The sequence below is a fragment of the Phodopus roborovskii genome, unplaced genomic scaffold, assembly GCF_943737965.1.
Source record: "Phodopus roborovskii unplaced genomic scaffold, PHOROB, whole genome shotgun sequence".
Taxonomy (NCBI): Eukaryota; Metazoa; Chordata; class Mammalia; order Rodentia; family Cricetidae; genus Phodopus; species Phodopus roborovskii.
In genome coordinates, this window is record NW_026125059.1 from 12,453,132 (window position 1) to 12,466,705 (window position 13,574).

A 13,574-nucleotide genomic window follows, 5' to 3' on the forward strand; every position below is an offset into this window, starting at 1 on the left:
TGGGAGGCTCTGGTCCCTGTCAGAGTAGCGGTGTCCTCTGGATGTGTGACCTGGCACCACTTGTGAGGGGAAGCACCAGCAGGCCGGCTCAGGTGGCGAACAGCAGTCCCCTCCTGCTGACTTCTGGACTATTCTCTTTGTGGCTGTCTTGCCATTTAGCAGGGAATTAGGTAATGGCTTTCAAGATTTTTTTATTTTTTAAACACTGATAACAAGAGAAAGGTATATAATCCAGGTGGTGTCCAGGAAGAGCAAGGGCTGGTGTCTGGAGAGCCCAAAGGAGGTTTTTCCAAGGTGGGCTGTGGGGAGGGACAGTTCACTGGACATGAGTGAGCCTCAGAGGGCAGGGAGACGGAAGGACGGAGGGAGGGAGGGGGAGGGGAAGGGAAGGCCTGTGGCCATGTGGGGTAAGCAAAAGTGGAGCCCCCCCTGGCCCACCCCAAGAGGCGTGAGGGCAGCAGGGAAGGCGATCCAAGGAGAAGGCAGGGAAGCCTATACCAGGAGTAGCAGCCGTGGACGGTCTTAAGCAGGAATAACTGGCCCTGGAAGGCCATGAGGGCGTGGCTTTAGGCAGACAGAGCAACCAGCCACACCAGGAGTCTTGCTGGATGCAAGGGTAGGTCCAGCTATGTGAGGACAGAAGAGAGGAGCAGGCACTTGGAGGTGACAAGGGAATGGTATTTAAATGCCAAGCTGTGGCCGAGACGCTAAGGAGGTAAGGTGTGCCATGACTTGCTCCTTCCCCCTGACCTCTCGGCATTGCCCACTGGCTGACTCCGGCTTTTTATTCTCTAGCCCAGTTAAGAACTCCATTTACAAAGCTGAGCACGGGCAGGGAGAGGAGGGGTGGGTGTGGCAAGCAGGATGGCAGGGTCCCAGGTGCCTGAAGCCCTGCTGTGTCCCACAGAAGTGGCAGTGTGTGGAAGATGCTTCTGGGACGCTGAAGCTGCACAAGTGTAAGGGCCCCATGCGGTTTGGTGACGGCGGTGGTGGCGGCAGAGCCCTCTCCAACCTGGTGCCCAAGTACTACGGGCAGAGCAGTGAGGCCTGCAGCTGTGACAGTGGCGGGGACTTCAAACTGGGCCTGGCTGGACGCCGCAAACTCTTTAAGAAAAGTAAGTGTCAGGCCTGGCCAGACGAGGCAGGAGGAGCGCCGGGGGCCCAGGCTGTGTGAGCTTTCAAACAATTCCACAGACACGTGTCTCCACGTGTCCCTGGCTGTGTCCTTGCAGCAAGGGACACTGGCAAATCTCTCACTAGTCACCATTCAGGAGGGCAGCAGGATAGGACAGGCCACTGGGAGGCTGGAAGTTTGGCAGGGGCCAAGGCCGAGCACACAGGAGCAGCGGAAGGATGGCGTCTCCCTGTCTGGAGAGGGCAGAGATGAGGAGGTTGACTTCATGCTTTCAAATCTCCCTCAAATGACCATTCTAAGGTGAGAGCAGACAGAGAGTTGAGGGCCAGACAAGCAGCCAGAGGGCTGGGACAGGCCTTCATAGCAGAGGAGGAAGTAGTCAGGTCTGGTTGTGACTTGAGAGACAAACCATCAGCCTGTGTTGACAGTGTACTTTCAGAGTGTGCCCACTGGCACTCACCTGCTGTCTACCTGCGGCCCACACGAGGAGGTCGGGGGACAGCTTACATGAGTTAATCTCTCCTTTTACTGCTTGGACTGTAGGGATGGAACTCGGATGTCAGCACCAGGTGTCAGTGTCTTTACCAGCAAAGCCATCTCCCGCTCTCCTGAAACTCTCCAGTCATTTGTTTAGCCTGCCTGGTTTAACCCCTCCCCAGGACCTACTTCCAGAGATAGATCTCCCGAGCCCACACAGCAAACAATACTGAGACGCATCCTGGTCTCAATGAAGACACGTGGCCAGCCCATCCCAGCCTCTCTAACCCGTGCCTCTGACACCCACAGAGTACAAGGCCAGCTATGCCCGCAATCGCTCCATCCGTTCGGTGGCCATTGAGGTGGATGGTGAGGTATACCATGTAGGCTTGGATAATGTGCCCCAGCCCCGGAACCTTACCAAGCGGCACTGGCCGGGGGCCCCAGAAGACCAGGATGACAAGGATGGTGGCAGCTTCAGTGGCACTGGTGGCCTTCCAGACTATTCTGCCCCCAATCCCATTAAAGTGACCCATCGGTGAGTCCAGGTGGAGGTTGGGGGTGGAGAGGCAGGCTGGGCCCCTCTTTATTCCTCAGGGCCACTCATGATTCCTCCTCTTGCAGTTGCTACATCCTGGAGAATGACACAGTCCAGTGTGACTTGGACCTGTACAAGTCCCTGCAGGCATGGAAGGACCACAAACTGCACATCGACCATGAGGTTCGGCCACTGCGGGCAGCAGGCGGGTGCCATCCAGGAGGGCAGGGAGACCTAGCCAAGGGAGGAAGAGTGGTCCCCACACTCCCCACCCCCTGAATCCATGACCCCAGAACAGGAACCTCAGTCCCGGGATCTGACAGCCAGCCACAGGTCCAACCCAGAGTCGGCTGGCCGAGGACAACGCAGTCTGTTGTACTTTATGCTGCAAGATGCTCTGATCGAGTCCTTTCTTTAGCCTTGGTGGGCTCTGCTGGCTCTCCCATGGGACAGGAGGGCTCTGGTCCTTCAGGGGGTCCTAGCAGAGGGGAACGGTAGCCCTCTTCCACAGGCAGAGCCACGAATGTAGGTGTGGCTGTACCCTTGCCATCCAGGTGGCCCTGTGATTTCTAGACTTCCTCTCCCGTTCCCTCCCTCAGATTGAAACCCTGCAGAACAAAATTAAGAACCTGCGGGAAGTCAGAGGTCACCTGAAGAAGAAGCGGCCGGAAGAATGTGACTGCCATAAAATCAGGTGGGGGTGTGGGGTGGGGAGGTGGGGTAGCACAGGACCCGCCCAACCCCCTGCAGACCAGTCCTTCAGACACAGACTCCCTTCCCATTACTGGCCCCTTCTTAATTGCATCTTTGATCAAGATTAAGGAACCCACCTTTCAGGTGGCCAGGCTGAAACAGGAGGCAGGGCTTTGTCTTGCCTAGCCAGCTCACTGCTTCGCCTCAAGGAACTGCAGGGCTGGGGGACTCAAGGTCCATGCTACCACACAGGTTCTTCCTGCCCGTGAGACCTTCCTACACCAAAGGAAGTAGATCCTGTCTGCAGTCACTGTCCAGTGCACGTAGTCACATCACACATATGACTAACAAAGATGCCAGAATTTTACTGATTTATTGTTGGCTTTTCAAGACAGGGTTTCTCTGTATAGCCCTGCTGTCCTGGATCTCACTCTTGTAGACCAGGCTGGCCTCTCAGCAATCTGCCTGCCTCTGTCTCCATAATGCTGGGATTAAAGGTGTGTGCCACCTTTGCCACCACCCACCCCCAACTTAAAAAAAAAAAAAATTGAGAATTTCACTTGATTTGAACTAGGCTCGTAGTTCTGAACACCATAGCTAATTAGAAGGCCTTGTAAGACTCAGTTCCCGAGATCCCCTTCTAAGCATTCAGTATGTGATACAATGGGAAACGACCTTCTGAGGTCAAGGCTGAGACCTCCTGAAGCCAGCCAGGCCCAGCTTCCCATCTGGATTAGATTATAGCAACCCTGACCTTGTATGGTCTAACCTGGGGCATCCAAGCCAAGCATGGCGCTGGCATCCTGGGGAGTGTAGTCCCATTACTGGGAGGATAGAGTATACACAGCAGTAACACATGGAAGCCCAGGAACCCCACTGCGTACCTGCCAGGATGTCCTTTGAGGCTCTAACTCCTGGGTTGATCTTCATTCGTTGTTTGTTTGTTTTTGGGGGGGTGTCTGTTGCAGTTACCACACCCAACACAAAGGCCGCCTCAAGCACAAAGGCTCCAGTCTACACCCTTTCAGGTAAGGGTAGAGACAGGCTGAAGGGCAGGAAGTTAGAGGTGGCTAACTTCCTGTAGCTGAAATCAACAAGGAAAAGAAAGCCAGCTGGGCTGGGTCTCCCCCTTCCCACCCCTCCCCTTTGGGGGAGGTGAGATCTGTACCTTCCTTGGAGGGGCTGAGGAGGCCCCCCTGTGGCCGGATCTGGTGCTACAAGCACTGGACTCCCCGGAGGGGAGGGCAAGGGAGTGAGTAGGGATCCTAACAGCCAGCTCACTTTGCACTCCTTTGCTGCAGGGGGCCTGAAGGAGGCTAGAGGAGGAGTAAGGCCCTGGGGTCAACAGTGGGATTTGGAGTCCTTGATGACTGCCCAGCCGCTAGGGTGGACCACAAAGCTGGGGTCATTGATCCCTCAGGGGCCCTAAGTATGTGTGGTCCTCTGTGCCCCCAGGAAGGGTCTGCAGGAGAAGGACAAGGTATGGCTGTTGCGGGAGCAGAAACGCAAGAAGAAACTGCGCAAGCTGCTCAAGCGGCTGCAGAACAATGACACGTGTAGCATGCCAGGCCTCACATGCTTTACCCATGACAACCACCATTGGCAGACCGCACCGCTCTGGACACGTGAGCAAGCAGGGGGCAGGCAGCGGGTGGGAGATGGGCTGTGCATGGGCAAACAGGGCTAATCAGGGCATGGGGGGCTGTATATGGCCACTGACCTGTGCGTCAGAAGGCCAAACTGCTGGACCGCCCCTGGGGGTGTCATAGACACCTGTGCCTGGTATCAGCCTGTCACTTGGCACTGGAAAGGCTTGCTTGGGAGGCTAACAGACTCATTTTTCTGCGGGCACACTCAGATTGCTTTCTTCCCTCCACAGTGGGGCCCTTTTGTGCCTGCACCAGCGCCAACAATAACACATACTGGTGTCTGAGGACCATCAATGAGACCCACAACTTCCTCTTCTGTGAATTCGCGACCGGCTTCATAGAATACTTTGACCTCAGTACAGACCCTTACCAGGTATGCGTACCGCCAGAAAGATGGAGGAACCGGAGTGTAGGGCACAGGGGAGCACTAGCTACCCACACACTCTCCTGCAGAAGGGCAGACAAGTCCCACAAGGTCCCTAAGATGAGAACAGTGAGTTCCAAGGCCACCTGGAGTTTGGGACTCTGGGTAGTCAACATGTGTCTCCCTCCGTTACCCTCTGTCTGATCTACAGTACAGCATTTCCCTCTCCCTTGGGCACATACAAGGCTCAGGAGGTACGAACCCATAGAGCAATGTAGCAGAACACACAGACTGTGTTCTGCCATGCTGGTACAGACAGTACAGACAAGCAACACTAAGACTCACCCAGCATGCACCCGAGCAAGCTCTGTGCATTATTTCCCTAAACTACCTCAGCACAGAAATGACTGAAATGGCTCAGAGCCACCAAGATAAGCACAAGCCACAGGGCACCTGGGAACCAGAATTTTGCATTTTAGCTGTTCTGTAATGTCCAACCAGTCAACTGAATTCAAAAAGCCTGAAGCAGCTTATTGCATGCCGTGTGACTTCAGTAGCCACAGATTGGCCGACTTCCTTCTCTGATAGGTTCAGCCCATATTTTACCAACAAAGTGGCAATGTGCGTCAGACCTGGCAAGGTCTTAAGGCTCCCAACCTACCACTGTACCAAGTGGCTGCTTTCCCATCAAGGGGAACAAAAGGGTGCTTAGAAGGTTCTTTCCCAGCTATGCAAGCTCCAGAGGTTCAAGTATAAGTACATGGGCATGGTTTGTCCTCTCCCAACTTGCCATCCCCACTGAGCGGACCTGGCAGAGAGAATGTGACCCATCATCTAACCCCTCCGCAGAAGTGTAGCTAGGGTGTAGACAGTACCCCCAAAGCACCTCTACTCTCAGCCCATCTGTGTTAAATGCCCTGGTTTGAGGAGGAGGAGGAAGGGGTCTCGGGACACTCCCCATTCACAGCTACCTTTTCCCACCAGCTGATGAATGCAGTGAACACACTGGACAGAGATGTCCTCAACCAACTGCATGTGCAGCTCATGGAACTGAGAAGTTGCAAAGGCTACAAGCAGTGCAACCCCCGGACTCGAAACATGGACCTGGGTGAGTAGGGGTCCCAGTGCGGAACCTGCAGAGAAGAGCTTAGGTCATATCTGCCCCAAAAGTGAGCCCAGAATCACAAGGAAGGGTCCAAGTCTCAGCTTCCCAAGAGCTGAGAGCCTTTACAGTCTACACAGGATACATTTCCTCTCTTTTGTTCATTACTTATGCAGAACATAACCCTGTGAGTTAGGAAAGCAAGATGCAAAGCTGGAGTTCTGCTTAGAGCATGGGTCTATACAGGGAAGCCTCTGGCTTGAATGGAGACAAGACCACTGGGGCTCTGTGATAAATCAGAGATGGCCAGGAGAAAACACAGGCGGCTGAAATAGGAGGACAGTAAACAAGCCCAGTGTGGCTGGAGTGACTCATGACAGGCAGGGTCAGCCAGCCATCCCATAACAGGCTTTGCAGGCCACAGAGAAAAGTTTTGGGGAGCTGATGGGAGGGTCTAAATTTGGGCAGTCAAAGTCAACTTTAAAAAAAAAAAAAAAAAAAAAGACAGTGATTACTAGAGGATGAAGCTGGATCCACAAGTAGTGGCGGAGTTATCCACGAAGACTGGTGGATGAGAGATGCTAATAGACTTGAGGTGCACGACTGAAGCCCACACGTGGTGGCGATAACAGAAAAGGGGGTGGCTAGGCTAGTCCTGGGTTGGGGGGTGGGGTGGGGTGGGGGCAAACCCAGCAGTTCTAAGTTCAGGATAGCAGCTGGATGTTTTAAGATAGAAACCACTAGGAGGATGTCATGTGCTTATTAGCCATGGCCAAGTGTAGAGAAAACAACCTCTGAACCTTTGGCCACCTGTTTGTCCGAGTTCCTATTGGGAGATTGGTAAGTGGACAAGAAAGACCCAGGAGTGCCAGTCTGCTTTAAGATGGGGGGAGGTCCAGAGTGGCTATAGGAGTAACAGGAAACACCTGACCCTACTCTGTGATGGTCGTGCAATCTTATCTAAGTACTGTGCCAAAGCACAGTGCCAAGTAATAACGTGTGGGAATTCTCACCACCGCCCTATGAGATGATGACTCTATCCCCAGCTTAGAATCGAGTGGAGTGACCCCACTGGCTGATTCATGATTGTGCACTTGGTCACATCCCATATCCTCAGGAATTCAGAGTGCATCGAGTCACCCACCCACCTACCGCCAACAAGTCTTGTGCAGCACTAATATCCACACCTGTGCCTGCTTCTCCACTGAGACCATTGTGAACAAAGGCTCATGCATACTATGGCTAATGGGGGCGGAGGTGCAAGGCAACCTAGCATACTAAGAAAGTTATCATTCACCCACTCTTCCTGAGCAAGGAAATGTAGTGCCACCCTGGCACTGACTGGCACTGTGACGAGCCGAAGGTGGTTCTTAGCTGTGCCTTCCTTAGAGGTCACAAAGCTTGCTGGTGTTTGTGCCATTTCACCTTAAAACTGTTCTGTTGGTCTCTCACTTAGGACTTAAAGATGGAGGAAGCTATGAGCAATACAGGTATTTGGTTTTGTTACTTACGCTTGGACTGTTACCCTATCTTGACCATCTTGATAGTTGTACCTAACGACCCAGTGATAGGTGTCACCCCACACATCTTTGCACACTTCTGGGGGAACAAGGGTGGAGAACGACAACACAATCTTCTTGGTGATGGTTAACACACATCTTCCTTTTGGCACCCTCCTTTAGGCAGTTTCAGCGTCGAAAATGGCCAGAAATGAAAAGACCTTCCAAATCACTGTGAGTTGAAGAACCAGTTTGCAGATAAGCAGAGTTGGTTCTGACTTGCTGATTTCAGGTTTTGTTGCTATTGTCTGGTTGGTTGGTTGGTTGGTTGGTTGGTTTCCAGTACTAGGGGTTGAAGTCAGGAGTCATTCATGCCAGGAAAAAGCTCTAGCACTGAACACCATCTACCCCAGCCTTGTTTCGCTTCTCTGGGGCTGTTCTTCATGCATACAAATAGCTTTATTACCCCTCTGTTCCCGTGCTGAGAGGGGGACAAAGTAATAGCTGTTTTTCCCATAAGAGGTGAATAATTTAGTGATATCAAGTTAACAGCTAATCCTAATACATTGCCGTTTTTTGAGCCGTGACTAAGTACTCTAGCTGACAGACAAAACTTGGAGGGTGTGGCTGCCTTGTGTATACGTCTCAGCAGAATGGCTGTCACAGGCCATGTGGAAGCTGCAGCAACCCACAGTTCACTCCAAGTCTAGGTGCAGCCAATTTATCCCCCAAGGGGTACGCTACAACTTGCCAGATTCTCTCAAAACTACAAATGTGTAAGAATTCACTTTAAAACTGACGGACAGCTCATCTATCCACTCCCCTCTCTGCAGTGACCCACCATGGCCTACCCCCACCCCTGTCCATGCATTCTTTGTGGCTTTATGTGGATGGCTTCCAAAACAGGCTTCTGACACCCTTAGTCACAATTCTACCCAGACCCTTAATAAAGGGCCATGGACTTGATAAGTGAACAACTGATAGACAACTGCCCCTCCCCACCAGCCACACCCTTACACCACAGCTTTGCAATGTAGGGCCCATGACTTCAGTCTGGTCTGCAGGGTAACAAGAAGCTGAGAAGTGTGTTTTGTTCTGCAGGGGACAGCTTTGGGAAGGCTGGGAAGGTTAAGCAGCCATAGAGAGGAACCTCCAAAACCAGCAGCCTTGTGTGGCTGTCCAGGCCGTGCACAAACCACAGGAACTGGGAGGCCTAACAGGAGGCAGGGCCTGCTCTTGGGACATGAAACCCTTGAGGACAGCACCCAGACTTCCCGGGCCTTTTTTTTTACCCTGCTTGAACCTCACCAGCTGCACAGAGCGCATCCGCACGTCTGGAATCTCTGCCGGCCCTCTCAGAGGCGCAGAAGGACCAAGGAAGTGATTTCTATGGATTTCCTCCAGGGATGAAAGTTGCTGGGGGTTTTTTTTTTTTTTTTTTTTTAAAGTTGTATAGGGACACAAGCTTGTTTAACCTTCTTATTCTTCAGAGAAAGCACGGACATGGGCAACTGCCAAGGGCTGCACAAAGGCAGTCTGGCCATGAATCAATAGCACAAACAGCACCATTCACCTGGCCGGATGAGCCGCTGCCTCTGAAGCTGCCTTCACTGTACATATATGTGACCGAGACATGTAACCAACCACACAGGGACTTTAGGGGACTCTCACTAATACAAAATCCCGTTCTCAAGAGTCGTGGTGTCAATAAACGCTCTGTGGCCAGTGTCAACACAAGTCCCTTGAGCTTTGTGGACATTTCTGTTCCCGCCTAGGAGTCATTCCTGATATCCATCCCAGAACTCATGTTTTCTAAGGTACTGAACACCCAAGTTGAAATGTGTGTCCTGTGTTTTAATGACATTGTATTTGTAAAGAAATTTTGTAGTATAAGTACCATATTACAGTGTTCACACCCCCAGCCAATAACTAGCTATTGGTATGAGAAAAAAAAAAAAATCTTTGAATTTTTGTAAAAGGCTATGTTGGAACTTTTGTTTTGCTCTTTTATTTTTGACTTTTTCTTTAAGCATTCAAGATACTGCCAGTACCTTTGGGAAGGGTGCACCTTCAGCCGAGAGGGGTTTTGGAGAAGCAGAGGGTTGTACATTAATATTAAACCTACCATGCTTCAAGGAGCTTCACAGGTAAGTCTCACAAGCACTGGGGCATCTGGAATTTTCTCAACAAAGCCTTCACTCATCCAGCCCTTTATTAAACCAAGTAGGGTTACCCGGTTCAGGTGACTGCCAGGAAGCTACAGCCGGCAGAGGTGGAAAGATCAACCCATGTCTCAGCAGAGGGCTGAGTTTGTCTAGATTGTCCCGTAGTTTTCAAATGCCTTCAACAGTCCCAGGCTGCCAGGAGACAGGACTGTTCTGATCTCACAGACACATGAGTGTCCTTATTCCATACTCCTTAGCCCTATGTCACCCATTGTCTGGGATTGTGGAGGAGAGGAAACACATGCTCAGGCTGAGGTTTAAATAGAAGCCTTTATTTACAAGAACATCCAGACAGTCAGCAAGGCATTCAAAGCTCACTCCAACTGAGTCACCCACATGATTTCGATTCCTTGCAGGGTAAAGAATGACTCCATTTTTAGGTGACACTTAATATAAACTTGATTAAACCCAAATTTGTTCAATGGTGTCAGTTCCTGAGAATTTACTGCTCTCGGAGTGACGTTTCATCTTCTTCAAAACTCCATACATTCAAACGGAAGAGAAAGGGGAGGCGGCAAGAACAAACAGAACAACGCCCTGCTTTTTAAGTCATCTGCACTGGAGGTGGAAACAACCCCATTGCTTCATGGGAGGGCCACAGCTTCAACTAGCCTAGAAACTTTCTCCTGTCAACACCCCACTTGGAAACAGAACTCACGGCCTCCCGCCACAGACAGAAAGGGACTGGACTGGCATGTGGGCAGCTGGCAATCCTCTGGATGGTCCGGCTGCATCTGGCTCGACTTTAGAAACTTGTAGGCTGTCAAGACATTATCATCTGCAGTACCCACTGGTACATGCCCCCAACTCATCCCTGTACTTAATCCCGATGGGATAGGGCTGTTAATGACAGGCACAGTTCAGAGAGAGCGTCCTAATACCAACAGCAACAGTACAGCTACATTAATTTTTGAAGAAACATGGTTCCTTAATATCATTTGATCTTCATAAAATATATTTTTATTTATATATCTTTGGATTCAGCAAAAAAAGTAGGTACTGGAAATGTCCCACATCATAAAAGCAGGTGGAAAGATTACTTATACTGTTTGCTCAAAAGACACCTAGGTTTAAAAGAGGGGCCAGCAGGAGGGGGAGGCGAGGTAGGCAACAGGAGTACAAAGAGAATGATCTAAAAGAGAGTAAAGGGCAATTCAGGTAAAAAACAACCAATTATCCCCAAAGACTATTAAAAGAAAATCTGGATTTGGGATTTGCACCAATAAAAATAAGTAGAAAATAGAAGACATAATAAACTTCATTTTCCCCCATACGAAAAGGGGATGCCAACCAGTTACCCTGGCACTGGGATGCTGAGGAAGGGATCACAAAGGCAGGAGCACCACTGTGGCTACACAGTCTAAGCAAGGAAGTCCTGGCCACACCCAGCCCCGCTCAGACCTAGGGTGCCACCTGCACAGCGACACAATGGAGGCGTGTGGATTTGATCTGGGACAGTAGGTCGGTCACAGGAGGAATCCCATCATGACCTGAACACACTGTAAAGTCAAATCCACACCCGAGGTGGCTCTGGAAATGCAAGCTTCACTTGTTCAGAGACATAGAGAACAAGTGGCTAATGTCAGAAAATGACACCAAGGCTGGCAGATATGTCTGAGAGCTATGGATAGTCTAGTGATCCAATTGTCTGAACCTAAGAAAACCCAAGTAAAGGGCATGAAATTTGGTTTTCCCTTACTCCAAACTGAGTACAACAGGTGTCTAGAAGAGGCAAGAGACGCGGCGGGGAGGGTTAGCGGGCGCCCAGGCCCTCTCGCTCTGACGCAGCAGCACTGGCAGGCCTGGCTCTGACTCAGCATCCTGACTCAGCAGAGAGGTAGTGAGAGGCCCCATGAGCAAAACAATGGAGAGCTGAGCAGACAGAAGACCACACAGCAAAGCCCCAGTGCCTCCCAGCAAGTGTGGGGCTCAGGTCCTAGCAACCAAAATCACTCCTAAGATGAATGGGGCTACATACTCAAGTTTTCCAAAACTAGTATCATTTAATTTATGGACCGCTTAAAAATGTAAAGATTCTTTTTGAAATCAATTTGCTTCATTTTTTTTTTTTTTTTAAATTCTTGGGTTGTGTTTTAAAAGCTCATTTCCCCGTATCTACTCTTTCCCCCAAATTAACAAAGTGCGTAGTTCTCTGATAAAGAAAGTTTAAAATTTGTAAATGCCTACATCTAAACAAATGATCAGTTTTAAAAGCGTTAGGATCAGGAGACTGAAGAGTGAGGCCTCTGAGGTGAAGGCAGGGAAGCTGCGGGCTGCCCTCCCTCCCCCAGGCTGTGCCATTCCGACGGCTCCTCTGCCTGTAGCCTCACTGCATGGAGTTTACAGAAATTGACAATGTTAAATATTTAGCTTCACAAACTCTATAAAAATGAGCTGCTGTGACCTACAAAAAAAAGGTATGTACATATATTTACATAATACAATATCTTAAAAGATCGTATTTACAAAAAGGAAATCTATTCACAGAAACGCTGCGAGCTTCTGATTGAGGGCGCAGTACCTGGCCTTGAGTTTCACATGTTTATTTCAAAGCATTATTGCTCTACCATATAGGCAAAGGGTGACGCCAGTACTTGAAAGAAAACAACAAACAAAACAATCATGTTCTTGTCCTAACAGATTAGTGCAGACAAAAACCAGGAATGTGGCTCACCATTCCTCGCGCCCTCGGGAATATTGCATTTCTCCACCATTTCTTAAGTAAAGTGCACTTGGCTGCACATTAGCATGGGAAAATTAAATATTGTCATCTCATTTTCCCTTCTGCAAAGCCATTTAACATTAATGACGAATCCTTGAGAATTACAGGGTATTGGGACCTCATCAGGAGGAAACCTAGACAACAGGCTCTGGGGACTACACCTGTAAAGGACAACAGAAGAGCGACACAGAACTACTTGGTGACAAACAGTTGAAGGCAGACTGTGCTCCTTGTCCAGTGCTACAAGGCAGAAACCCTAGCCACCTGGATTTACGTGAAGACTTTGGCTGGCGGGGCAGAAGGAAGTGACACGGGAGATGTGATTATGAACTTCCTATCTCCAGAGTCACGTCCCCATGAGGCAGAACAGCATGCCACACAGAGGCAGGGCATCAGGTAGACAGTGCGCTCAGCTTGAGACCCAGTTCTGCTCAAATGACAGCACTTGGAACACCCTGATGGTCAAGCTGGCCCTTGCTTCCAAGCTGGATGCCTGACAATGACTCTTTACCTCCCGATGATCCTGTGCAGTGTCATTTGTACAGTGATTTCCTAATCAGTCCCACTAGGGAGATGTCAGCAGTATTTCTGTTGACAAAAGAAAATAGTCAGCACGGCAGAAAACTATCCCCCGTCTGCACACTCTGCAGGCACTGCTGTGCTTCAGACTGTTGAGAACCCACCTCAAGACAAACACCCAAACACCTCCCAGCTCAGGACCTTTGACCCAAATGCTCCTCAAACTATTTTGTGTACGTTATATACCGAGTGAAGTCTACACATCACCCTTACAGTTAAGGTTCTGAGTCTGAACAAAGAAGGAGAACCCTTTTTGGAGAGTTAAGAATAGACAGCCATACCTGATCAGGACCCATGGGCATGCCAGACATGGGCATGGGGGTCATGGGGGTCATGTTCATCTGTCCCAAGTGACCACCAGTGTTGTTCATGTGCACCATGTTGTATGCTGCAGGCTTCCCTGGGGGAGCAAACTGCTGCTGGGGAAAGGAGCTGCAAAGAAAGGGTAATGTTGCTTCCAAATCAATCCAGATTCCAGGGCACTATCACAGTGTTGCCAAGTGTCCCTCTGCCTAAGCAGATAACAGAGAAAGGACACCTGGCTCTTGCTTTGTTTTGTTGTTCCTGTTGTTTGAGACAGGACCTTGCTAT

General features: G+C 50.2%; 2 protein-coding genes across 5 annotated transcripts in view; one reads left to right on the forward strand and one right to left on the reverse strand.

The window, feature by feature from the left end:
• Positions 1-9,436, forward strand: part of Sulf2 (sulfatase 2) — an 83,081-nt gene extending 73,645 nt beyond the window's left edge. For all 3 annotated transcript variants that reach the window (XM_051186129.1, XM_051186139.1, XM_051186120.1), the window contains exons 11-21: positions 908-1,115; positions 1,922-2,150; positions 2,237-2,333; positions 2,750-2,844; positions 3,812-3,871; positions 4,299-4,468; positions 4,723-4,865; positions 5,841-5,964; positions 7,415-7,448; positions 7,641-7,691; positions 8,559-9,436. In XM_051186129.1, the coding sequence (XP_051042086.1) occupies positions 908-1,115; positions 1,922-2,150; positions 2,237-2,333; positions 2,750-2,844; positions 3,812-3,871; positions 4,299-4,468; positions 4,723-4,865; positions 5,841-5,964; positions 7,415-7,448; positions 7,641-7,691; positions 8,559-8,589 (1,242 nt within the window). In that variant the 3' untranslated portion in view covers positions 8,590-9,436. The remainder of the gene's footprint in view (positions 1-907; positions 1,116-1,921; positions 2,151-2,236; positions 2,334-2,749; positions 2,845-3,811; positions 3,872-4,298; positions 4,469-4,722; positions 4,866-5,840; positions 5,965-7,414; positions 7,449-7,640; positions 7,692-8,558) is intronic.
• A 1,183-nt stretch (positions 9,437-10,619) lies between these two features.
• Positions 10,620-13,574, reverse strand: part of Ncoa3 (nuclear receptor coactivator 3) — an 84,366-nt gene continuing 81,411 nt past the window's right edge. For both annotated transcript variants that reach the window (XM_051186161.1, XM_051186152.1), the window contains exons 22-23: positions 13,265-13,415; positions 10,620-12,992 (exon numbers count right to left, since the gene is read on the reverse strand). In XM_051186161.1, coding sequence (XP_051042118.1) covers positions 12,981-12,992; positions 13,265-13,415 — 163 coding nt within the window. In that variant the 3' untranslated portion in view covers positions 10,620-12,980. The remainder of the gene's footprint in view (positions 12,993-13,264; positions 13,416-13,574) is intronic.